Source organism: Spinacia oleracea, chromosome 3 (genome assembly GCF_020520425.1).
Source record: "Spinacia oleracea cultivar Varoflay chromosome 3, BTI_SOV_V1, whole genome shotgun sequence".
NCBI lineage: Eukaryota > Viridiplantae > Streptophyta > Magnoliopsida > Caryophyllales > Amaranthaceae > Spinacia > Spinacia oleracea.
Window position 1 is genome coordinate 50,102,857 of NC_079489.1, and position 26,442 is coordinate 50,129,298.

General features: G+C 42.7%; 1 protein-coding gene and 1 pseudogene across 1 annotated transcript; one reads left to right on the plus strand and one right to left on the minus strand.

Moving 5' to 3' along the window:
* Nucleotides 1-1,290: 1,290 nt before the first annotated feature.
* LOC110801984 (uncharacterized) lies at nt 1,291-25,473 on the plus strand. The gene is made up of 3 exons (XM_022007399.2): nt 1,291-1,544; nt 22,869-24,124; nt 24,572-25,473. Exons 1-3 carry the CDS (start codon nt 1,291-1,293, stop codon nt 25,471-25,473), a joined length of 2,412 nt encoding a protein of 803 aa, XP_021863091.2.
* LOC130470959 (uncharacterized) lies at nt 23,407-23,507 on the minus strand (annotated as a pseudogene).
* Nucleotides 25,474-26,442: the final 969 nt, after the last annotated feature.

Consider the following 26,442-nt stretch of genomic DNA (forward strand, 5'->3'; position numbering starts at 1 on the left):
TGAAAATAAAATTAATGGATTTAAATATTAATTTTATATGAGCTTTAAATTTTAATTAAATTTGTAAGTTTCCGGTTGGACTAGGAAATACAATTTTATGTTTGAAATTTGTAAAGCATGTAAATTTCTTGGTGTTAGTGGGAGATTTTAGTCATTAAACTCTTGATTAGGTCTACATTCCTTTAAGGTTAAAACAACTCGATTAGAACTAATAAGGTTGAATAATTTGTGGATTGTTGGAACCTTTAATTAGTTGCTGCAAATGTTTATGTGATGCATGATTTTTTCTACTAACTTGCTATGTGGGCCATTCATTGATAAATGAATGGGTGAATGGTATATTGTAAATGTACTGTTTTGCAGGTTATGGAAAGTGACTAGTATGACCCAAATAGGATAGAAAATATGGTATGCGTACCATTAATTTGAATGTAAAATTGGTCTAAAGCACCAAAGTTTTTATTTTAAATATGGTATGCGTACCATCAAATAGTTGTAATTAGTTTTAATTATAGCATATCCTATTTGAAGAAAATGGCGCCTCCCATGGTGAAATTCAAGATGGAGTTTCCAATCCATTTTCAAAGACGGAGTTTGAAGTTGAAGCTTCAAGATGAAGTCGGGCCATACTAGATCACATTTAAATCTTATGCATGCTTTAAGTTATTTATTGCTTTAAATATGTCTTAATTATGCATGAGATTATGGCTTGATTATGTTGCATGATTAAGGATTTTAGTTCACTTAAAATCTAACCAACATAGAAAGAGCCTTAAGTTCCAAACTTTAAAAATTCAGTTAAAAGGTGCCATGCCAAAATAACACTTACTTGGATAATTTTTACATCAATCTAAGTAATAGTTTTCCGCCATAGCGAGGTGTTACTTGTTGATCTTAAAGGGGTAAGGTACACAAATAATTGTGATTACATGTTAGTTTTGGGGAAACTCAACGATATAAGTAAGGAGTCCTTTTATGTCGTGGCAAATGAGATAGGTTTACCTAATAAGTTCTTAGACGTACCTATCAACCAAGAGTAGTTTATAGACTATTAGCAAAGGATTTGCTTACCTAAAATATTTTAGAATTGAGTCTAAATACATAATGTGCTTAATTCTTCAATGATTTTAGGATCTTGGATTCATTTAATTCACACCTGTCGGAACACAAAAACTCGAATAAAATGCTTAATACATATTGAATTATGCATGAATGCTAGAATTTAAGTTTATTAAGAGAAACTATGAATGGTTATTTATTTGTTTATTCTTTTCAATTGTAGTTTTAACTATGGAAAACAACAATGAAAACATCATTAAGGGTTCTGAACTTATGGTCAAGTTAAACCTAACAAATTTTCTTGAATGGCAAGACAAGCTGGTTGAAGTAGTGAAACTCAATGGCATTGAGTATGCACTGTTCTACCCCTTGCCAAGCTATTATGCAAGAGACATGACTCCTGAAAGACACGCCGCCTGTGATGCGAATCTCCAGAAGGTCATGAGTCTCATGCTGAGCAACATCCCTAACGATTGTCATAGAAGGTTTGTAGCTTACGAACCATATATGCTTCTCGGGCATCTAAGGGATATCTGCCGTGGAAGCACGAAAGAGACCTAAATGTCCATGAGTTGATTGAATCGATGAAAGGGCTGAAGGTTGATCTTCATAGCAGATGTTTCAGGCAAGAAGTCCAGAAAACACATGCTCAAGTCCTTCGCACTAAACAAAGAGTTGGTGTAGACACCTACTTTTGTCCCCATTCCCGAAAGGGAAGGTTCGATGATGAGAACATAAATCTCCACTTGACAACGCATCTCCTATAAAATAACGAATCTCAATTCCCCTTTTCATTTCACCCGAAACCTGCTATTTATGGAAACCTGCTAAAAATAGTAACTGCCGTAATGGGTAGTTGTTAAAAGTGGCAAGTCATAAAAGATAGAAACCTTTCAGAATTAGGTGTTGCACTCCAACATAAATCCTAAATGAGATAGAAATTGCGAGAGAATCCTATTCCTAATACGATTCGAAAATAAGAGTTACGTATTAATTAAAATCCTAACGAGCCTAGAGTTCGTAACGGGCCCAGATGCATTCCATCATAAAATTAATACGCACTAAAAGACTCGATTAAAGTCTCATACACTCCGGATTCTAAGAATCCTAATCTGACAAAGAAACGGCCCAGACCCTATTTTCAACGCCTGGATCTGGGCGCCGAAATCTTCAGCGCCCAGCCCTGGGCGCTGAAAATACCTGGGACGTGTTCTTTCCTAATTCTTCGTGGATTAGAGTTCTACAATTATATCTTTCCACGAACTCTTTTCTATAAATAGGGCCCTAAGCTCGACGTGAAAACACACAACACACAATTATTATTCTGAGTATTGACTCTAAACCCCTAAGCCTAAGCCTCACGCTGCAAAACTGATCACGCGTTCTGTCGCAATCGATCCATAAATCGAACAGAACGTATCCTGTCCCATAATTTGAGATTCGTTAAATAAAAGGAGAAATAGCAAAGTCAAAGTGGTTAGTTTTCTGAGAACCGTGACGCACCTCTCAAGGGTGCGTCGTAATGTGTCCCTTTTCTATGATTTAATTGCTTTCCTCGCCCTTTTATGAACTGTTAAACTAACTAAATCTGATTGTTCGATCACGCCTAATAAATATGATATTTTTGGGAAATTGGATTATCATGCTAAGTCCCTTAAAACAATCTAAATCAGATAATCACGCTCGATCTAGTACTATATGTTGCACATTGTTAAAATCAACTCAGATTAGTTTAATAGTTAACACATGTCCCTTCAATTATTTATGCTGAGCTAGTAAGGATATCCTGCCTCTGGAGTTATCGAAGAGCGAGTACTCCTCTCGGTAGTTACAGTCCCCCGAACCCTCAATCTCTACCTTGCGGGTGTATGTTGAGAGATCCCCACACCAGGGATCACAAGGGAACCTACGGCCGTCGTGGTCAAACATAATTGCACTCCCTTTATGTCACGATAACCGGGTTTTGTCAGTTTTTCTCATTGTCGTTAAAAACTGAATGGCAACTCCTATATTACTAGTCAATTGGGTGTAAACTCACAGGAAATCCAATTACACTTGATTTGACAAAAAGAAACGTCACACCCACGAGGGACAAGGTCACGCATTAGCCTCGTGCTTTTTCGACCCCCTCACAATGGCGACTCCGCTGGGGACAGTGAAGGAAATACTCGTGCTCGTAGGTAATCAAAATAGCCGAAGGGTGAAATGATTCTACCCCGCGTTTATTTCCCCATCAAGTTGGGACGACCTGAAAATCAGCATATTAATGTGAACGGACAGAACCGCATAACGAATCTTGGCTCCCTTGGTGTTTCATCTAGGGAGTTGGGACTAAGGATACCCATAGCCAACCGGGGGGTGCATACGCTTCGAATGTTGTCCACTTGGCACTTTCGCTAGTAGTACACCCGTCCCAAACCCAATCGCTCGCCCATTAGGTCCCTCTCATTGGTGCATGCCCCCTTGGCTGACATCGTGATTGGCCTCTTGGGCGAAATTCGTCTGTTGAAGGCACTACCTCGACCGGGGCATGTGTTGGATCTGCGATAGAAGCGGTACCAAGCCAGGCGCAAATACTACCCATAGAAGCCTATCATAAACTACATGACATATTATTATTTTGCCTCATGATGTAATGTTAGTTATGTGTAGCGAATTATGTGATTGTGTGTGACAAATAAATGCTAGAAAACCGACGACCTTAAAAATTGCCCAAACATTCATAAACCAATTGGCCAAAGAGTTATACCAAAACACGTGTTCCGCAAACCCGAACGATCGCCACAAAAATAAGCGACGCTCGGGACGGCCTGTAACGAATCCCACAAACGTTGCACAACGCGTAAAGGACGTTATAAGGCAAGCACGCAAAATTAAAGTCGCATAAACAAAAAGTAGAAGCAAACATAAAACGAGCACCAGCCAGGGACGCATTTTCAACGCCCGTGGCTGGGCGCCAATATTTCCAACGCCCCTGGCTGGGCGCTGAAGTTGCTGCCTGGCCTTTTGGTCAGGCACAGCAGCCTTGGTGCCCGCGCATGAAGAAAATACAAAGCAAAAAAAAAAAACTTTTCGTAAAACAATTTTTTTTGCTGCGAGGGCGTATGAAATGGCACTCTGTAGACACCTACTTTTGTCCCCATTCCCGAAAGGGAAAGGTTCGATGATGAAAACATAAATCTCCACTTGACAACGCATCTCCTATAAAATAAACGAATCTCAATTCCCCTTTTCATTTCACCCGAAACCTGCTATTTATAGAAACCTGCTATTTATGGAAACCTGCTAAAAATAGTAACTGCCGTAAAGGGTAGTTTCTAAAAGTGGCAAGTCATAAAAGATAGAAACCTGTCAGAATTAGGTGTTGCACTCCAACATAAATCCTAAATGAGATAGAAAACTGCGAGAATCCTATTCCTAATATGATTCGGAAATAAGAGTTACGTATTAATTAAAATCCTAACGAGCCTAGAGTTCGTAACGGGCCTAGACGCATTCCGTCATGAAATTGATACGCACTAAATGACTCGATTAAGTCTCAAACTCTACGGATTTCAGGAATCCGAATCTGACTAAGAAAACAACCCAAACCCTATTTTCAACGCCTGGCTCTGGGCGCCGAAATCTTCGGCGCCCAGGCCTGGGCGCTAAAAATACCTGGGTACGTGTTTTTTTCCTAATTCTTTGTGGATTAGAACTCTGCAATTCTATCTTCCAACGAACTCTCCCCTATAAATACATCCCAAATTCGACGTGAAAAGGGGACAACACACAATTATATTCTGAGTATTGACTCCAACCCTTAGCCTAAGCCTCACGCTGCGAAACTGTTCACGCGTTCTGTCGCAATCGATCCATAAATCGAACAGAACGTATCCTGTCCCATAATCTGAGATTCGTTAAATAAAAAGGAGAAATAGAAAAGTCAAAGTGGTTAGTTTTCTGAGAACCGTGACGCACCTCTCAAGGGTGCGTCGTAATGTGCCCCTTCTCGATGATTTAATTGCTTTCCTCGCCCTTTTTATGAACTGTTAAACTAACTAAATCTGATTGTTCTACCACGCCTAACAAATATAATATTTTTGGGAAATTGGATTATCATGCTAGGTCCCTTAATACTATTTAAATCAGATAATCACGATCGATCTAGTATTATATGTTGCATATTGCTAAAATCAACTCAGATTAGTTTAATAGTTAACGCATGTCCCTTCAATTATTTATGCTGAGCTAGTAAGGATATCCTGCCTCTGGAGTTATCGACGAGCGAAGTACTCCTCTCGGTAGTTACAGTCCCCCGAACCCTCAATCTCTACCTTGCGGGTGTATGTTGAGAGATCCCCACACCAGGGATCACAAGGGAACCTACGGCCATCGTGGTCAAACATAATTGCACTCCCTTTATGTCACGATAACCGGGTTTTGTCAGTTTTTGTCATTGTTGTTAAAAACTGAATGGTGACTCCTATATTACTAGTTAATTGGGTGTATACTCACAGGAAATCCAATTACACTTGATTGAATAAAAGAATCGTCACACCCACGAGGGACGAGGTCACGCATTAGCCTCGTGCTTTTTCGACCCCCTCACAGTGGCGACTCCGCTGGGGATAGTGAAGGAAATACTCGTGCTTGTAGGTAATCAAAATAGCCGAAGGGTGAAACGATCCTACCCTACGTTTATTTCCCCATCAAGTTGGGACGACCTGAAAATCAGCATATTAATGTGAACGGGCAGAACCGCATAACGAATCTCGGCTCCCTCGGGAGTTGGGACTAAGGATACCTTTTTTCGCCAATAGGGGGGTGCATACGCCGCGCATGTTGCCCACTCGGTACTTGTGCAGGTAGTACAGCTATCCCGAACCCAATCGCTCGCTCATTAGGTCCCTCTCGCCTGCATGCCCCCTTGGCTTGCACTTGCGGGTTGGCCTCTTGAGCGAAATTCGTCTGTTGAAGACACTACCTCGACCGGGGCATGTGTTGGATCTACGATAGAAGCGGTACCAAGCCAGGCGCAAATACTACCCATAGAAGCCTATCATAAACTATGTGACATATTTAATTTTCAAATCCATGTTTGTAATGTAGTTATGTGTAGCGAACTATGTGACTATGTTATGATTGTGTGTACGAATAATGCTAGACAAATAATGCTAGAAAACCAACCACCTTAAAAATTGCCCAAACATTCATAGACTAATTTTCCAAAGAGTTATACCGAAATACGTGTTCCGCAAACCCGAATGATCACCACAAAAAATAAGCGACGCTCGGGATGACCTGTAACGAATCCCACAAACGCTGCTACGCGTAAAGGACGTTATTAGGCAAGCACGCAAATCGGAGTCGCATAAACAGAAGACAGAAAACGAGAACCAGCCAGGGACGCATTTTCAACGCCCTTGGCTGGGCGCCAGAATTTCTCACACCCCTCGCTGGGCGCTGAAGTTGCTGCTTGGTCTTCTGGTCAGGCGCAGCAGCCTCGGTGCCCGCGCGAAAGGAAAATACGTAGCACAAAAAAATGTTCGTAAAAAGAATTGCTACAAGGGCGTAAGAAAAGCACTCGATTTCAAAAGCGACTCGTGAAAAAAATTAATAACTCTTTGCGTCGTTGTTAGGCCTCCTACGACGGCAATGCTCGACACTAAAAGTCGACCATGCAAATAATTATGAATGTCACACGGGCAGAGATTTTCGAAAATATAAAGAGTTCAAAGTGCACACATAGCAGTCCAAATATACTAGTCCGACTTAAGGGTAGTCATAGAATGTCTAAAAAAAAAACCGACTCACGAAACAAACTAATGTGTCTCCTACTCCACAACAATAATGCAGGGCCCCTGAGTACCTACCCGTGATAGCCATCAAGGAACGCGATGGAAGAAGCATATCCCGAACATCTGTACCTAGAGGTCGCACAAACCCAAGAGATGCATGCTCTGGGACACGACCCTTTACGTTCTCAAAGGCCACTCGCCCCAAAGAATCGTGCTATGCCAAAAACGCTCCCCAACTCACATGATTTCGGGCTATTGTTTGGGTTAGAAAAGAAAAGAGCGAAGAATGAAACAGAAATTATGGCATTAGCTCTCCAAGATGAAGTGTTCGATCCTACTAAATTGATCGCTCCATCACCCTCAAAAGATGACCAAATCCAACGAGGGTGGCGCAAGACTTTCAAATGGACTAATGCTCGTGGGATGAAGTTCAAGATATCTGCGGGAGAGGGTCCGATGTACGAAGAATTAGAGTCTGAATCCGAGTCTGACTTCGAGTCCGAACCTAACAAAATTGTAACCCCTCCCAAAAATAGTTTAGACCCGGAAATCTCTACTCCGGGAGATCTTTTTGATGTAATGCTTCATGACTTTAATAAGATAAACAAAACTTTTGAGTATATGTCGCTTAAAAATCCGAGTAATAATACAGAATGTCTCGCCCCTAATGAGCACAAAAAAGAGCCAGAAGAGGAATATACCGAACTAATAAAAGCTGTAAGTGAACAAGAACTCAAAACTCCTATAATTGAGGACACAAAATCGGTAAATATTGGAACAGAAGAAAATCCTAAAAACATTAAAATTGGCCTCACCTTATCTCCCACTGAAAAGGCCGATCTAATCTCCACTTTGCGGGAATTCGAGGGTGTCTTTGCTTGGTCCTACAAAGACATGCCAGGAATAGATCGAGAAATCGCTGAGCATAAAATTCCGCTAGATCCCAAAATGACGCCAGTAAAACAAAAGCTACGGCGGCTCAAACCAGAGATAGCCTTGAAAATAAAAGAAGAAGTCACTAAACAATTAGACGCCGGCTTTATAAAAGTCTCCAACTACCCAGAATGGGTGGCCAATATTGTCCCCGTAGCTAAAAAAGATGGACGAGTGCGAATGTGCGTAGACTTTCGAGACCTCAACAAAGCCAGTCCTAAAGATGACTTCCCTCTACCTCACATTGACATACTAGTAGACAACACCACAGAGCACGCGTTCCTCTCCTTTATGGACGGGTACGCCGGATATAACCAAATACTCATGGCAGAAGAAGACATGGAAAAAACAACTTTCATTACCCCTTGGGGTACATATTGTTACACTGTAATGCCTTTTGGTTTGAAAAACGCGGGGGCCACCTATCAAAGAACAGCCACCACGTTACTCCATGACATGATACACAAAGAAATCGAGGTCTATGTGGACGACATGATCGTCAAATCTAAAGACCGGCACGGTCACCTCCCCGCACTTAAAAAGTTCTTCACCCGAATCTTGAAATATAACATGAGACTAAATCCACAAAAATGTGTGTTCGGGGTAACCTCGGGAAAATTGCTAGGATATGTTGTTAGTACGCGAGGAATCAAGATTGACCCATCTAAGATCAAAGCCATTACCGAAATGCCCCCACCAAAAACTGAAAAACAGATAAGGGGCTTCCTAGGAAAGCTGCAATACATTAGTAGGTTCATTTCCAAGCTTACTATGACTTGTGAGCCAATATTCAAAAAATTAAGAAAAGAAGAAAAAGTCGAATGGGATGAACAATGCCAAACTGCCTTCGATAAAATCAAAGAATACCTAAGCAAACCACCCGTCCTCTCCCCGCCTTTGCCTGGAATCCCTTTACGCCTATACCTAACCGTCACGGATACTGCAGCGGGAGCTATGCTCTCACAGTGTGTACATGGATCCAAGCGAGCCATTTACTACTTGAGCAAGAAGTTCATACAGTACGAGATGAGATACACAGAACTTGAGAAAACCTGCCTCGCCCTCGTCTGGGCATCCAAAAAACTCAGACATTACCTATTGGCCCACACTGTTCATATAGTATCACAACTAGACCCCTTAAAATACATGTTCGAAAAGCCCGCCCTAAATGGTCGCCTGTCCAGGTGGCTAGTCATGCTCTCAGAATTCGACCTAAAATTCATGCCAGAAAAAACAATCAAAGGAAGAGCGGTAGCCAAATTCCTGGCCGAGCATGCCACGAATGAGGAAACCACGGAAGCTTACCTCCTCCCCGACGAGGAACTTCTGATGATACGAGACGACTATTGGACACTATACTTCGATGGCGTGTCCAACCAGAAAGGATGCGGCGTCGGAGTTCTCCTAGTCAGTCCCGAAGGGGCCCATATACCAATTTCCGTCAAACTTGACTTCGAGGCCACAAACAACGCCGCCGAATACGAGGCCTGCATAGTTGGGCTAAAGGCCGCAGTTAGCCTCGGAGTCAAACATCTACAAGTCTTCGGGGATTCTTCCCTAATAATCAACTATATATCCAAAAGATGGAAGGTTCGAAGCACTAGTCTCTCAAAATATCAAGCTCACTTAGACCAAATAGTCGAGCAATTTGAAAAAATCGAGTATACGTACTTACCAAGAGACGACAACCAATTCGCGGATGCACTAGCGAAGCTAGCTTCAATGCTCAACATCCCGAATGAATGGGACGGAATGACCCTTCGGGTCGAGCGAAGGAAAGAGCCGGCTTATTGCTGTGCCATAGACTCCGAACCTGAAAACACCGAAGAAGAACCATGGTACACGGACATCCTTTGTTACAAAACAAGTGGGGAATTCCCCCCAAACACCTCCCCGCGAGCACAAAAGGCCCTACGCCTCCTCGCTTCACAATATAGCATAATTCTGGGAGAACTGTACAAATACACGCCGAATAAAATCAAGTTACTTTGTGTCCACCAAAACCAAGCCCAAAGTCTAATGGAAGAATACCATAACGGCGTGTGCGGACCCCATATGAACGGAAAAATGCTATCCCGAAAAATATCCCGCTCAGGGTACTATTGGACCACCATGGAAACCGATTGCCACCACTTTGTAAAAACTTGCCCAAAATGCCAAATCTTCAGTATACTTAACCATTTGGCTCCCTCAGAACTATACACCTTCACTTCTCCATGGCCCTTTTCCACCTAGGGTATAGATATAATCGGCAAGGTAACACCAACAGGCATAGGGGGACACGAGTACATTTTAGTCGCAATTGATTACTTCACTAAATGGGTAGAGGCAGTCTCCTATGCAAAATTAACGGCCAAACATGTCGCTCGATTCCTAGAAAAGAACATATTCTGTCGATACGGTGTTCCACATGAAATCATAAGCGACCAAGGTTCCCACTTTAGGGCCGAAGTCCAAGACCTGCTCGAAAAATATCATGTCAAACACCATAAATCCTCTCCCTACAGGCCGTAAATGAACGGCGCGGTAGAGGCGGCCAACAAAAATATTAAAGTCATAATCGAAAAAATGGCCGAAAATTATAAGGATTAGCCCAACAAATTACACTTCGCATTATGGGGCTATAGAACCTCAATCCGCACCTCCATTGGAGTAACACCCTACTCCTTGGTATACGGAATGGAAGCAGTTCAACCGATCGAGTTGGAAATTCCCTCCCTCCGGATCGTCCTAGAAAGCAAGCTACTCGAAGCTGATTGGGTTCAAGCTAGGTACGACGAGCTCGTCCTTTTAGACGAACGGAGGTTGAGAGCTTTACATCACGTGAAAGTATATCAAAAGCGCATCGCAAGGCAATTCAACAAAAGAGTCAAACCTCGAAATATCAAAGAAGGCGATTTTGTATTAAAAGAAGTTTGCGCACCTACTACGGACCCTCGAGGAAAGTTCCGGCCTAACTGGACAGGACCATATTTTGTAAAGACCATCCTACCTGGCGGAGCAGTCCAACTAGCTGACATAGATGGAGCGGAATTCGCTAACCTCACGAACTTAGACCAATTGAAAAAGTACTATATTTAATAAAATCCAGTCCGGAGTTAAGGCATTTAATAAAACACGTTAAGACTCATAAGCGAGCATTCTGTACATTACTCTAAGCAAACGGCATAAAACTCAATAAAGTAGGAAAAAGCGAAGGACAAAACTTCAACGCCCAGGGCTGGGCGCTGTTATTTTTTACGCCCAGGCCTGGGGGCCGATATTTCTTTCGCCCTTGGACGGGCGTCATTCTCTCTTGCCACCTATCCTCCCGATTCTGCAAGTGTTCGTACTCCTTTTTCGAACCATCAAAAGAACCACGAACACTTGGGGGGGAAAGCAGACGTGTAATGAACACCCTTTCAAAAATTTTCAAAAGCTAGAACTACGCGCGACCTGATTCTGACAAGATACGTAGGCAATCCTTATCAAGGATTCGGTCCAATAAAAATTAAAAAATAATAAAGTCATGCAACGCATCAAGAAGAAAAGATATTGCAAAGGGCACTATACCCTAACCCATGCACGGGCAAGACCAAATAGAATGAAAAACAAAGCCACAAGAATTTTCAGGAACAAGCCCAACAAAGGAGTATGGCACGAGTCGGCAAAAAACAAAAAAAATAGTGAACATGCATATGTAATACCCCAAGTAGTCGGTTAGTCTAAAAATGTGTGTGCACTCTTGTATGAACTCATTATTTTTACGAAATTCTTTCCCTTTTCAAAATTCGTCGTTGGTTTACAAAGCTAATATTACTATAATATGTTAAAGCAAAGCCCACGGAAGGCTCAAAACATTCTTGCACCAAAAAAAAATCGCAAAAAAATATATATACATGCGAAATACAAGAATGAATATGTACAAAACAGGAGGTAAGCCTAAGACTCGTCATCGGCTCCATGTCTCCAAGCCTCGCCGGTCCATCCACTCCACTCCCCGTGGTATGAGGGCCCCCAGCCAGAATCACCCCAAAAATGAGGCTGTGACTGCAACTCGGGGCTAGGCTCTCGGGCCACCGACACGGAACGTCGCCTACGCTCCGGCTCGGACCTCTCCCCAGAAGAACTCACCCCCGCGTCGGAACGACGATGCCGTAGGGGCGAGTGCCGTGCCCTCTCTCCCTCACGACCGTGTCCCCCGCCCGAGGGACCCGCGTCGTCGGGCCCGGCCTGTCCAGCAACCGTCTACAAGAAAAGACAAAAAGAGAGTGAGTAACAGAAAGCCAAACAAAAGGTACAGATCAAAAGAAAAAAAAGAGGGCACATTACCCGAGTAGAGTGGGGGCTCCTGCAAGAAAGAGCAGATCGGGCTCGAACCAACGCAGACTTCAACCGGTTGATCACCCCCACCATCGCGTTGGCCGTACAGGCCGGAACCTGAAACAGGAATGTTAGTAATAAAAAAAGAGAGAAAAAAATATAAGAAGATTGCACAAATAAAAGGTGCATACCGCCTGTACTCCCTCAGGGAGCGGAGCATGGAAAACCCGGTCTTCCGGGAAAGTTTCACAATCTCGGATCCACTCTCTCCGGTATACGAGATCCGAGCATCGGGAAGCACCCATCCCCCCAACGAAGGGTCAGGACACTCCTGCACAAAACACAGTAGACATAAACACATGGGCACGAGCATGAAAACACTAAAATCAATACGAAAAGAGAGGGCAACTTACAGCGCCAGGCTCCGGGAGACGAAGAGAATCCTTGATAAACTGATGATAGCTAGCTCCCTCTATCACCAACTCCGTCGCCGGCACGCCAGTCCTCGAGTGGACCCTCCACGACTCGCCTATCGAGCGAGTAGACAACATGGTCGCAGGCGGAGGCCTAGGCACCGAAAAAGCCCCGATCGTCTGCATACGTACCCGCTCTCCCAGGTACAAGACAGGGTCCCGGCGGCCAACGAACAAAACCCGCATCTGGCTCAGGGCATAACTATCCCTGACCGAAGCATGAGTACCCCTAAAAGAGAGCCATGGGGTCTAAACCACCTGTTTTTATACAAACACGGTCAGATCTCGCACATAGAAAATAAAAAGAATGACGAAATACGAGATAGAGGATAAGATTCTGTACATGCTCAGGGTTCCCGTCCCGAACAAGATCCCACACGGTATCGGGCGGTGGACGCACTGTCAGCTTCTTCTTCCAACCCCAACGCCGACCGGCAGGGAACTCCAAAGGCCTCTGCCCCTTTCGGGGAGCCAGCCAAGGTAAGTGCTCAAAGGCCCACAGCTGCAAAAAGAAAAGACAATAAAACATCAAAAAAGAGGCCCGGTAAAAGCGAGAAAACAAAAGAAAGTCTAGGCACATACCTAGATCAAACGCGGCACTCCCACTAATGTAATCACAAAGTGACGTCTACTCGGGTCCGAGTCGCGCACCGCCAAACTCATCTGGCCGACGAGCGTCGCATAGCCCAAATCGCCCCAGCAATAGTCACCCAGTGTAGACACGTCCTCCACCATGCCTATCCACCTCGGGTCAAAGGTGTCAGTCGGACCCGATAGAAAAGTGGAAGTAATAAAATGGAGGTAGAACATCCGAGCCTGTCTCGAAGGCGACTCCTCTACCCCATGCTCTAAGGCCCACATCAGGTCAGCGAAGGGTATCCCACGGGGCTGGTACGAAGGCAATCTCCTACCCATCCACGAGCCCAGGAGCCTGGTACCCTCAGCAACAGTCGGCGATGGGCCATCCGACCTCAGACGAACGGGGTTCCCTGTAAAGGTCAAGCCCGTCAATGCTGTGTAGTCCTCGGGAGTGATCGTCATCTCGCCCCAAGGAAAATGGAAGGTGTTGGTGGTATCCCACCACCACCTCATGAACGACCGCAGAAAGGACAGGGAGATGTTAAGCCGCAGTATCTCCCAGAAGGTCTCGACCACCGGAAACAGTGAGCTCGCCCTCACCAAAGCCTGGGCGTCCGAGCTCAGGAAGCTAAAAACGGTCTCACTCGTCGCTGCACCATAGTCGCAAACTGTAGTCTCTCTCCTCGCGTGAAGGCGGGAAGTCACGTGGTGCTCTAGGTTGTAGTGCAGATCACGACCGTCGTAGAGCTCAGGGCCCACCCATAGGGGACCCGCGCCAGTAGACTGACGCGTCATGCCATGCTCCTCGTGGCCGCCAGGAGGAGGTGACGACTCGTCAGGCATGCTGATCAATAATACAATAAGGCATTACACCTTTAAACAAGACTGGCACTCACACTAATCACTAAAGGAGTGCATTCCACTCATAAAATGGGGTCATACAATTTTTGTTCCCTAAGACATGATACTAAGTTCATATCGAGCAAAAAAAATTCCCTAAGTGAAAGTTTTTTAATTAACTCCAACAAAATGAAAATTCTTCCATAATTTGTCATTCATGAATTATGAGGAACGCAAGCAATATACCAAGAACACCTACATTGTAAAAAAAAAACACTAGAGTCGTAGGTATACTTGCGGGCTAGCATGAAAATGCCCAAATTCAACAAAAATCAACATACTTGCGAAAATTAACATGCACAAACTAATTAACATGTTATGAGAAACATTTCCAACTATCTAATTGAAGGAAAGGGGCACAAAATCAAAAACCCCCAAATCAATTTCATGCATAAAAAATACTTGACAAAAATATTGAAATTGACAAAAAAGCTCAAAATTACTGAAGATTACTTACATTGGGAAGATTAGGAAATGATTTGGAGTAGAATTCGTAAAGAAAAGTGAAGAAACGAGCAAGAAATCAGTTGAAAGAGATGAGGAGCTTGAGCGAAAATGGTGGAAATGGGAAAGGAAGGAGACGGTCCGCGAATTTAAAGACCCGTCTCCCCTTCGCATTTTCAACGCCCAGCTCTGGGCGTTAGAAATTCTCGCGCCCAGAGCTGGGCGCTGAAAATACTTCCCAGACAGCGAATATTCGCTGTCGGGCACGCGCAATCCCCTATCCTGTGTAAAATATCTGTTATCTTGATATTTCTTTCCTAAGAACGGTATTTTGCAATATCGTTAAAAATATGCACAGTGTGGACCCACTTATAGGACACACCTGATCAGGAAATATTGCGACCCACCAACAGGTTGTAATCACAAAAGCCCGTCTACATAGGCAAAATAAGAAATTCAAAATGGGCTCGCCCACCCTCAGCGGGCGGGGTCTGCGTCACTAGCCGCGCAGGTCCTCAGTTTTCGAAAAATAGAATCTTCAAAAAAACAAAATGAAACAGGCTCGCCATCTTCAGCCGGCGGGGTCTACAGCGCAAACCACGTAGGTCCTTATTTTCAAAAAAAAAAAACACAAAACAAATTTCAAAATAGATTCGTCCACTTCTATCGGACGGGGTGTCCACCCTTAGCGGACAGGTTCGCCATCTTTAGCCGGCGGGTCTACGTCACAAACCGCGTAGGCCCTTATTTTCAAATTTCAAAAACAGATTCGTCCGCTTCTATCAGACGGGGTGTCCACCCTTAGCGGACAGGCTCGCCATCTTTAGCCGGCGGGGTCTGCGCCACTAACCGCGCAGGTCCTTAGTCGCTGCAGCGATAACTTTTTCTGGTTTTCCCTTTTCCAAAAATTAAAAGGATTGGTTTTCCGTTTTTCCAAAAAAGAGCGATGTGCTAGATTTTCCTTCGTTTTACGTCCCATAAAAACAAGGGGGTTTTCTCGTTTAGCTAGCCCTGAAAATGAGAATCTTTAAAAACATTTTTACCTCGTGATTGGGTTTGGCCAGGCCCAATTACACTTTATAGCTTTGATTTCGAAAACATCTGTAGCTACTCCCAATGACAAAGTGAGGGAGTTTCTACGCACCTTTAGATCCTTCCAATGACAAAGTGAGGAAGTTTCTATACTATTAATTGACAAATCCCAATGACACGTGAGGGATATGTCGACATTTCAAGTGATGACCCTTAAGTCAAATGTTATCACTCGGGGGCTCGTGAGACCCTCGCAAAACAGGTCACATACACCATGGCTTGTGTGACGCACTCCGTCTAGTACTTTGACCATCGTCTTACTCCAAGACTTAGTCAAAGTGGGGGCTAACTGTAGACACCTACTTTTGTCCCCATTCCCGAAAGGGAAAGGTTCGATGATGAAAACATAAATCTCCACTTGACAACGCATCTCCTATAAAATAAACGAATCTCAATTCCCCTTTTCATTTCACCCGAAACCTGCTATTTATAGAAACCTGCTATTTATGGAAACCTGCTAAAAATAGTAACTGCCGTAAAGGGTAGTTTCTAAAAGTGGCAAGTCATAAAAGATAGAAACCTGTCAGAATTAGGTGTTGCACTCCAACATAAATCCTAAATGAGATAGAAAACTGCGAGAATCCTATTCCTAATATGATTCGGAAATAAGAGTTACGTATTAATTAAAATCCTAACGAGCCTAGAGTTCGTAACGGGCCCAGACGCATTCCGTCATGAAATTGATACGCACTAAAAGACTCGATTAAGTCTCAAACTCTACGGATTTCAGGAATCCGAATCTGACTAAGAAAACAGCCCAGACCCTATTTTCAACGCCTGGCTCTGGGCGCTGAAAATACCTAGGTACGTGTTTTTTGCTAATTCTTCCTGGATTAGAGTTCTACAATTCTATCTTTCCACGAACTCTTTTCTATAAATAGGGCCCTAAGCTCGACGTGAAAACACACAACACACAATTATTATTCTGAGTATTGACTCTAAACCCCTAAGCCTAAGCCTCACGCTGCAAAACTGATCACGCGTTCTGTCGCAATCGATCCATAAATCGAACAGAACGTATCCTGTCCCATAATTTGAGATTCGTTAAATAAAAGGAGAAATAGCAAAGTCAAAGTGGTTAGTTTTCTGAGAACCGTGACGCACCTCTCAAGGGTGCGTCGTAATGTGTCCCTTTTCTATGATTTAATTGCTTTCCTCGCCCTTTTATGAACTGTTAAACTAACTAAATCTGATTGTTCGATCACGCCTAATAAATATGATATTTTTGGGAAATTGGATTATCATGCTAGGTCCCTTAAAACAATCTAAATCAGATAATCGCGCTCGATCTAGTACTATATGTTGCACATTGTTAAAATCAACTCAGATTAGTTTAATAGTTAACATATGTCCCTTCAATTATTTATGCTGAGCTAGTAAGGATATCCTGCCTCTGGAGTTATCGAAGAGCGAGTACTCCTCTCGGTAGTTACAATCCCCCGAACCCTCAATCTCTACCTTGCGGGTGTATGTTGAGAGATCCCCACACCAGGGATCACAAGGGAACCTACGGCCGTCGTGGTCAAACAGAATTGCACTCCCTTTATGCCACGATAACCGGGTTTTGTCAGTTTTTCTCATTGTCGTTAAAACCTGAATGACGACTCCTATATTACTAGTCAATTGGGTGTAAACTTACAGGAAATCCAATTACACTTGATTTGACAAAAAGAAACGTCACACCCACGAGGTAAAAGGTCACGCATTAGCCTCGTGCTTTTTCGACCCCCTCACAGTTGGTAAGCCACTCAGGGATCATGTGAACTACATGTTATCATTGTTTGATCACTTGAGTCTGCTAGGGTAACCAATAAGCGAAAGGATGGTTGTCTCCATCTTACTCAATTCACTTCATGAAGGATTTAGGCGCTTCAGGCAATAATACACGAGTGAACCAAGAGAAGAGACAATCGGTGAGTTTATTCGGCTAGTCAAAAATGCTGAAATAGTACTCGACTGTGAAGCCAAAGATTTACTCATGGCTAAAAGGAGACCCTTCAAGAAAAGTGGAAATTCCAAGGGCAATGCTGAGTCAGTTCCCAATAAGAAGACAAAGCAGGACAAGTCCACATCAAGCTGTCTTTATTGTGATGGAATTGGCCATTACAAGAGAGAATGTCCCAAATATAAGGAAGATCAGAAGAATGGAACAGTGGTTCCATCTTCAGGTATTTTCGTTATAGACTTTATACTTACAAATTCGACTTCTTGGGTATTAGATACAAGTTGTGGCTCACACTTATGTTCCAATTCACAAGGACTAAGAAGAAGTAGAAGGTTAAGCAAGGGTGAAGTCGACCTACGAGTGGGAAATGTAGCAAGGATGGCTGCATTAGCTGTAGGAACTTATTATTTGTCGTTCCCCTCTGGGCTAGTTTTGGAACTGGAAGAGTGTTTCCATGTTCCAAGTCTTACTAAAAACATCACTTCTGTTTCTTTCTTAGATGCTAAGGGATTCACCTTTTTAATAAAAGACAATAGTTGCTCATTTTATTTTAAAGAGATGTTTTATGGATCTGCTAGATTAGTCAATGGAATTTATTTACTAGATAACGACAAACAAGTTTATAACATAAATACCAAAAAGGCCAAAAAGAATGATTCAGATCTCACCTATCTGTGGCATTGTCGATTAGGCCATATTAACTTGAAACGCATAGAAAGACTTCAAAAGGGAGGAATTCTAGAACCATTTGACTTAGAGGATTATGGTAAATGCGAATCATGCTTACTTGGTAAAATGACAAAGCAACCTTTCTCTAAAGTTGGAGAAAGAGCAACTGGTCTATTGGGTTTAATCCATACAGATGTATGTGGACCAATGAGTTCAAATGCTAGAGGTGGTTTCAGCTACTTTATCACTTTCACTGATGACTTCAGTAGATATGGTTATGTCTACCTAATGAAGCATAAGTCTGAATCTTTTGACAAATTCAAGTAATTTCAGAGTGAAGTAGAGAATCAATTAGGCAAGAAGATTAAGGCACTGCGGTCTGATAGAGGCGGTGAATATCCGAGCTATGAATTTGATGACCATCTGAAAGAATGTGGAATCTTGTCAGAATTGACTCCTCCCGGAACACCTCAATGGAAAGGTGTGTCAAAACGGAGGAATAGGACCTTGCTAGACATGGTTCGATCAATGATGGGTCAGGACGAACTTCCAATAGAATTTTGAAGACATGCACTAAACACAGCTGCACTCACACTAAATAGAGCTCCGTCTAGAGCTGTCGAAAAGACTCCATATGAGTTATGGTTGGGAAAGCCTCCAAATGTGTCTTTTCTTAAGATTTGGGGTTGTGAAGTATACGTCAAACGATTAAATTCAAAAAAATTGCAACCGAAATCTGACAAATGTATCCTTGTGGGCTACCGAAAGAAAACAAAGGGGTATTACTTCTACAATACATCTAAGAACAAGGTGTTTTTTGCTCGAGATGGTATCTTTTTGGAAAGAAATCACATTTCCAAAATGACAAGTGGGAGAAAAGTAAACCTCGAAGAAATTCGATTCGAACAACAAACTCTAGAGAATGCTCAAGATGACATTCAGGTTGAAACTCAAACATCTTTAGAAGTATCTGGTGAGAATCAAGAACCATCTAGAAATGTAACCCCGCGTAGATTGCAGAGATATAGGTCTCAACCGAAAAGATACTTAGGTATTTTGAGGAACGAGAGCCATGAAATTCTATTGCTGGAAAGCGATGAACGTGCGATTTACAAAAAAGCTATGACGAGCCCTAGCTCCAAGCAATGGCAAGAAGCCATGCAATCTGAATTAGACTTCATGTCTGAAAACCAAGTTTGGGATTTGGTCGATTTGCCAGATGGCTACCAAGCCATAGGAAGCAAATGGGTTTCCAAACTGAAAAAGGACAAGGATGGGAAACTAGAAGTTTTCAAAGCTAGATTGGTTGCAAAAGGTTACAGGCAAGTCCACGGTGTGGATTACAATGAAACCTTTTCACCAGTTGCAATGCTAAAGTCTATTCGGATCATGTTAGCAATCGCTGCATATTACGATTACGAAATATGGCAGATGGATGTCAAAACCGCTTTCTTAAACGGCATTTTAACAGAAACTGTGTTTATGACACAACCTAAGAGTTTTGAAGATCCAAAGAATGCTAAAAAGGTATGAAAGCTTAAGAAATCCATTTATGGATTGAAGCAAGCATCAAGGAGCTGGAATATACGTTTTGATGAAGCAGTCAGTGACTTTGGCTTCATCAAGAACGCAGACGAATCTTGTGTATACAAGAAGGTCAGTGGGAGCAAAACTGCTTTTCTAGTATTATATGTCGACGACATATTACTTATCAGAAATGACATTCATATGTTGAACTCTGTCAAGATTTGGCTTGGGAAATGTTTTTCTATGAAGGATCTAGGATAAGCACAGTACATACTGGGCATCAAGATCTACAGAGATAGATCTAAAAGGATGATTGGACTTAGTCAAAGCACTTATATCAATAAGGTGCTTGAAAGGTTCAAGATGGCAGACTCTAAGCGAGGCTACCTACCCATGTCTCATGGAATGACTCTAAGCAAGACTCAACGCCCAAAAACACTGGATAAGCGTAGACGAATGAGTGGGATTCCATATGCATCATTGATTGGTTCAATAATGTATGCTATGATATGTACACGCCCGGATGTTGCGTATGCACTCAGTGCTTGATGAGCGACATTTATGTCGCTCTTAGCTTAGGATTTTAGTTCATTTTATTATTATTTTTGCTTAGTTTTATCGTTTTTAGTTTGTTTATCACATTTTTGCATTTATCGTAACATTTTCTCGTCTTGCGTATATTTTAGTCGTTTTTGCTCTAAATATGCCTTTTGTGCGCATTCTCATTGCGTAAGAGTCGTTTTGAGTATTAACGTGTTAATATTGTGTCATTATGCTTGTAGACGAGTTATATGTTTTGCGATTTGTAAAAAATGTTAAACGAATTAATAATACGATTTTCGATTTTTAATAAAATGCTTTACGATTTTGTTGAATGTGCTAGGAAAAGCATTTAACTTGATTGCTTCCCTCCAAGGTGCACGAACTGTCACAGCAACAGCTTAGCAATAGCAGCACAACCACAACAACAAGGCACACACAGTAGCTGTGCACTCAGCTTCGTTGCAGCCCAAATTCGAGCTCTTTACAACAGCCTCATGTGCCCTCCCATGAGCTCCCTTGCAGCCTCTTGATAGCATCAGCAACCCTGAGTATTGCACGCAAAATCCAAGGCACATCAGCCACAGCAGAACAGTCGCTACACACGCAAACAACCACAGTATAGCAGCCTTGTGCACTCACCTTTGCAGCAGCTTCGTGGACTCTTCACTTGGCTGTTTTGAAGTGTATACCCAGCAGCTATGCATTAGCACAATAGGCAACTGTACATTAGCAAGACCAGCAGCAACATCACGCAAGAAACAGAAGCCAAGCAGTGCAGCAGAATAGCGCAATCAGAACAGCAGCCATGGTCTGTGCGATCGAACAGGTCAGGCTGTGCGATCGAGCAGCTTCTGTGCGAGCACACAACTCTGTTGGAAATTCTCATTGGGAAACACAAAGGGAAAAAAGTGAGTGAAAATAAAAGAGTCCCACATGGAAAAAACTCTTCGTATTCTCCTTGTTTATTAATTGGGGAATGAGTGTAACTCTTGTTTAAGAAAGCGTGAGAGTGGTATGGGTGGACACATCACACACGCGCGCGCGCGCCGGGCCGGGCCGGGCTCGGGCCGTGGGCCTTGGGCCTTGGTACTTGGTACTTGGTACTTGGGAATGCGGTTCGCGGGCGTGGGGTGGGTTTTGTGGGTCAACCCTATTCTTTTTGGTAACTGGACCGTTTTGGTTAAGTCATTGTTACGGGAATCTGTATTGATTACGTAACCATTGGATTAATTACCATTGATGCAGTGGCTCATGATATTTGGTGCGAACGCACAACTTCTTTCGTGCGAACACACGACTACGCGGGATTGCTAATATAAATAGAAAATCGCAGCTTTGTTTGGAGGATTAGTTTTTACGTAATTTCATTTTTTAGTTTTCATATTTTAGGATTAGCTTAGAATTATAGATAGAGAATTAGATTAGGGCTTAGATTAGAGGTTATGATTAAGATTCATTGCTTCAAATTCTTCAATTCTTAGTGAATTCAATCATCAAATTCCAGATTTCTTTTCTCTTTCCTTTGAGCTTTGTTCTTCATTTTTGTTCTTCAAGTTTGATGCAATTTCTACAATTCAAGGTATAATTCTACTTTTCTTTTTGATTTGTTCTTTCATTCTTTAATTGCTTCATTAATTTCGTTTATGCTTTGATTTCATGCTTGAATTCTAGAATTAGTTTCATATTTTGAATTTTCTTGAATTTTCCCCCAATTTTGGATGTTTGAATTTTCTGATTTTTGTTGATTCAATTAGCTTCATTAATTCAATTAGTTTCATGATTAGGATTAATGTTAGTTTAATTTTGATGTTAATCATACTAGTTGAGTAGTTTTAGTCTAGAGGTTAGGGTTGAAGCCTTGGGATTGAATTTGGGGAATTTTTGGGAAATTCATGATTGATGTTGTGATTAAATGTGATTTGGTGATAGGACATCCATGACTAATTGAGTGGTAGTTGCAAATACTATTTGATTGGATTTTATTGGAATGTGTAGTCTAGGTTTGGCAAGACATTGTGAGCCTATTTTATGCAAGTGAATAGTGGTTCCTATTATATGCAAGTTATCTAGTTTAGGATTAGGCGAAAGCTCTTCCTTAGATTAGATGCTTCGCGTGCTCCATCCGAGAGGTGGCGAGCACGTCATGTGATTCTATTCCCCTATGTGCTAAGTCGTTGCATATTCATGTTTGTTTTAACCTTGTTCTTCCTTTGATTCAATTTCCATTGCCGATTCCCGAAATCTCTAGAATTTCTTTATTTGTTTGTGTTTCGTGCTTTTTAGATTAATTCAAAAACTCAATTTCCATCCGAACTAGCTTTTGAACGCATTAGATTGAAAAGTCAAACATATTCATTCTCTTGGGACGATCCCTATACTTGCCGCTATAGCAATATAGCCGGTTAGTTAGGAGTTTTATAAATTTTGTTTGGTCGGGTGGTTTTCTTTTCAACGACGGAAAAACACCTTATCAAAATGGCACCGTTGCCGGGGCACGGTATTTGTTATTGAGTTTTGTTGAGACTAGTTTACCATTAGAAAAATACAAAAATATTGCATTCTTGTTTGCTTTCTTTTCCTTTCCAATACTCACGTGTTTCTTTGAGTTTGTATGCTTGATAGAGGTCGATCACGTCAAAGGTCTCTCCATCCTCTTGACCTTGAATTGGAGAGGACACTAAGGAGATTAAGGCGCGTTCGAACTCGCTCGTCAAGCCACAACCGGTTTGAATCCTTGAGTGTAGGCGTGGAACAAGAAGAAAGTGAGCAAACCTTTGGAACCATGGCGCTCCCGGTCAAGAATTTGGGTATACCGGGAGCATTTGAGGCCACATGTGGTATCCAAGCTCCCACAACCAATAATAATAACTTCGAAATCAAACCCGCTTTGATTAACTTGGTTCAAAGCCATCCTTTTTGTGGGAAGAGCAACGAGTCACCACACGAGCACCTAAAGCAATACGAACATTATTGTGATACAATCAAACACAATGGTGTGACCTCAGATTATGTGCGGTTGACGCAATTTCGTTTCTCTCTCCTTGGGCGAGCTAGCGATTGGCTTGACAAGGAGGTCAAGCCAAATTCACTTCGCACTTGGAATGAAGTGACTAGCGTATTTTCGAGCAAGTTCTACTCTCATGGCAAGACGGCGGAGTATCGCCACAAAATTCAATCATTTGAGCAAAAGCGTGATGAATCGGTTTTTGAAGCTTGGGACCGATTCAAAGAATACCAAAGGGAGTGCCCTCACCATGGGATCCCTAAGTGGTTGCTACTTCAAACCTTCTACTTGGGATTGAGCCCAACCTCCAAGACGAGTCTAGATGCGGGGGCGGGTGGTCCCATAATGAACAAGACCGAAGATCAAATCGAACAGATAATTGAGTATGTGGTCCAAAATTATCAAGCTTGGCACGTTGGTGCAAGGGACTATGATAGCAAGGGTAGGAATGATGATGGTAAAGGGTCGGTATATGCTATGGAGCAAGCTAGGATCATTGAGAAGCTTAGCTCGAGATTGGAAAAGCTAGAGAGCACACCAAGTCAACCACCATCACCATCAATAATTCCACCGCCTTCGGCTACTCTTCTCACCAAGGGGAAGAGCAAGGTGAGTTCCTATGACACTATGCCTCCGGGCACATCTTTTTGTGATAATTATCAAGATTTTGGTCATTTCCCCAATGATTGTCCTTTGGTGCATAATGTGTCTTATGTGGATTACAACCCTTCTTGTGAAGGTGATTTTGATATGGAATATGCCCATGCTTTGAATGAGAGGTCTAGAAATGATAACCCCAATAATCAAAACTTTGCTAGGCAAGCACCTAGAGGCCCCCCTATGTATGGATCCTACCAAGGCTATGGCCAAGGAGGTGGGTATGATAGTCAAGGCCGAGGTGGCTATAGAGCGTAAGGCTATCAAAGCCAAGCACCCTATGGTCAATCTCATGGTCTTGGCAATCAAGCCCAATACAATCAAGGTAGTTATAATCCTAACCACCAAGGTGGAGGGGGTTACAACTACTCTTATGGGAAATTTAGGGGTGCCTCTAGTGGGGGTTATCCGTTGAACTCGGGAGGTCCATATGGTGTTTCTCAATTTCCACCTCCCGGATTCAATGGACCAAGGACCTATGGCAACCAATTCCAACAAAACCTTAGTGGTTATGACAATGCACCTCCACCGCTCCCGCCTCTCAAGTCTAACCTTGAGGCTCTCATGGAGTCGTTCGTGGGGGCGCAAGTCAAGAAAAATGTTCAGTTTGAGGATGGATTTAAGCAATCCAACACTCACTTGAAGATGATTGAAACCCAATTAGCTCAACTTGCTAATACCATTAAGGAACATCATGCGCATACTAGTCTCCCACCCCAAAGTCAAGTTCCAAAGCAAATGAATGCCATAGTGACAAGGAGTGGGAGGATTTTAGATGATGTTCCTAGAGCTAATAAGGTTTCTAAGTCCAATGCGAAGGATCAAGAGGGAGTCGTTGAGTCTAGCGACAATGATGTGGTAGAAGAGGAGCCTCCCATCGATGATGTGGGTGATACTCCTATACCAAAAGAGGCAACTCTTCTACCTCTCCCCACTCCTAAACATCCCTATCCCCAAAGATTCATAAGGCACAAGTTAGATGTGCAATTCTCAAAATTCCTTGATGTTCTTCGAAAATTGCATATCACTATCCCCTTTACGGATGTGTTAAAACAAATTCCAACCTACTCAAGATTTCTTAAGGAAATATTGAGTGGGAAGCGAGATTGTGATGTAAAGGAGACGGTGAACCTCACCGAAAATTATAGTGCTATTATTCTTAACCAAACGCCACCCAAACTCAAAGACCCGGGTAGTTTCTCTATCCCTTATGCTATTAAGAAGCTTGAAATAAGCAATGCCTTGTGTGATTTGGGTGCTAGTGTTAGTCTAATGCCTTATTTGGTGTTTACCAAGCTTGAAGTTGGTGATCTTGTCCCAACCAACATTACATTGCAACTTGTCGACCGTTCGGTCAAATACCCTATTGGCAAGATTGAGGATGTACCCTTGAGAGTTGGTGGATTTGTGATCCCCGTCGATTTTGTGGTCCTAGACATAGATGAGGACGTGCATGTCCCTATTATTCTTGGTCGCCCATTTTTGGCCACGGCGGGGGCCATTATTGATGTCAAGCAAGGGAAATTTACTTTGAAAGTTGGGAAGGATAGTTTTTTTTTGACTTGAATAAGGCCATGAGTTATCCTAGTTCTACTAATGAGAAATGTTTCTTGGTCGACTCTTTTGATCCCTTAGTGAATGACATGCATGAGAACCTGCTCACTACTAACGATCCACTTGAGTTTGCTCTTTTGAATAGACAAGGCTTAGGTGATTTAGGGGTTGAAGAGGCCAACTACAAGGAACTATTGGATTCTACCTCACCTTGCGCTCAATCGGAGCAATGCTTGATTGTGCTTGATCGAAATGAAGCTTCGGATAATCATGAATGCCGAATCGGTAAGGAAGCTCCCAAGGTAGAGCTCAAACCTCTACCTTCGAGCTTAAGGTACGTCTTTCTCGGTCCAAATTCTTCTTACCCCGTTATTATCAACTCTTCTTTGGACGACGAGCAAGTGCTCAAGCTCACTAATATTTTGAAACATCATCAAAGGGCTTTGGGCTACACCCCCAACACTTTGCATGCATCATATCGAGCTTGAGGACAATGCCGTCCCACATCGTGAAAGGCAAAGAAAACTTAATCCACCTGTGGGAGAGGTGGTTAAGAAGGAAATCATGAAACTTTTGGCGGCCGCGATCATTTATCCTATTTCAAATAGTCGATGGGTTTCCCCGGTCCATGTTATCCCCAAGAAGGGTGGGATGAAGGTAGTAAAGAATTCACATGGAGAGATCATTTCCACCCGGACGGTAACCGGGTGGCGCATGTGTATCGACTACCGCCAACTCAATCTTTCTACTAAAAAAAGACCACTTCCCTTTACCAGATCAAATGCTTGAAAGACTAACCAAACATAAGTATTTTAGTTTTCTTGATGGCTATTCCGGGTTCTTCCAAATCCCCATAAACCCGGAAGACCAAGAGAAAACTACATTTACTTGCCCTTATGGGACATTTGCCTATAGGAGGATGCCTTTCGGGCTTTGCAATGCCCCCGGGACGTTCCAAAGGTGCATGATGAGTATTTTTGG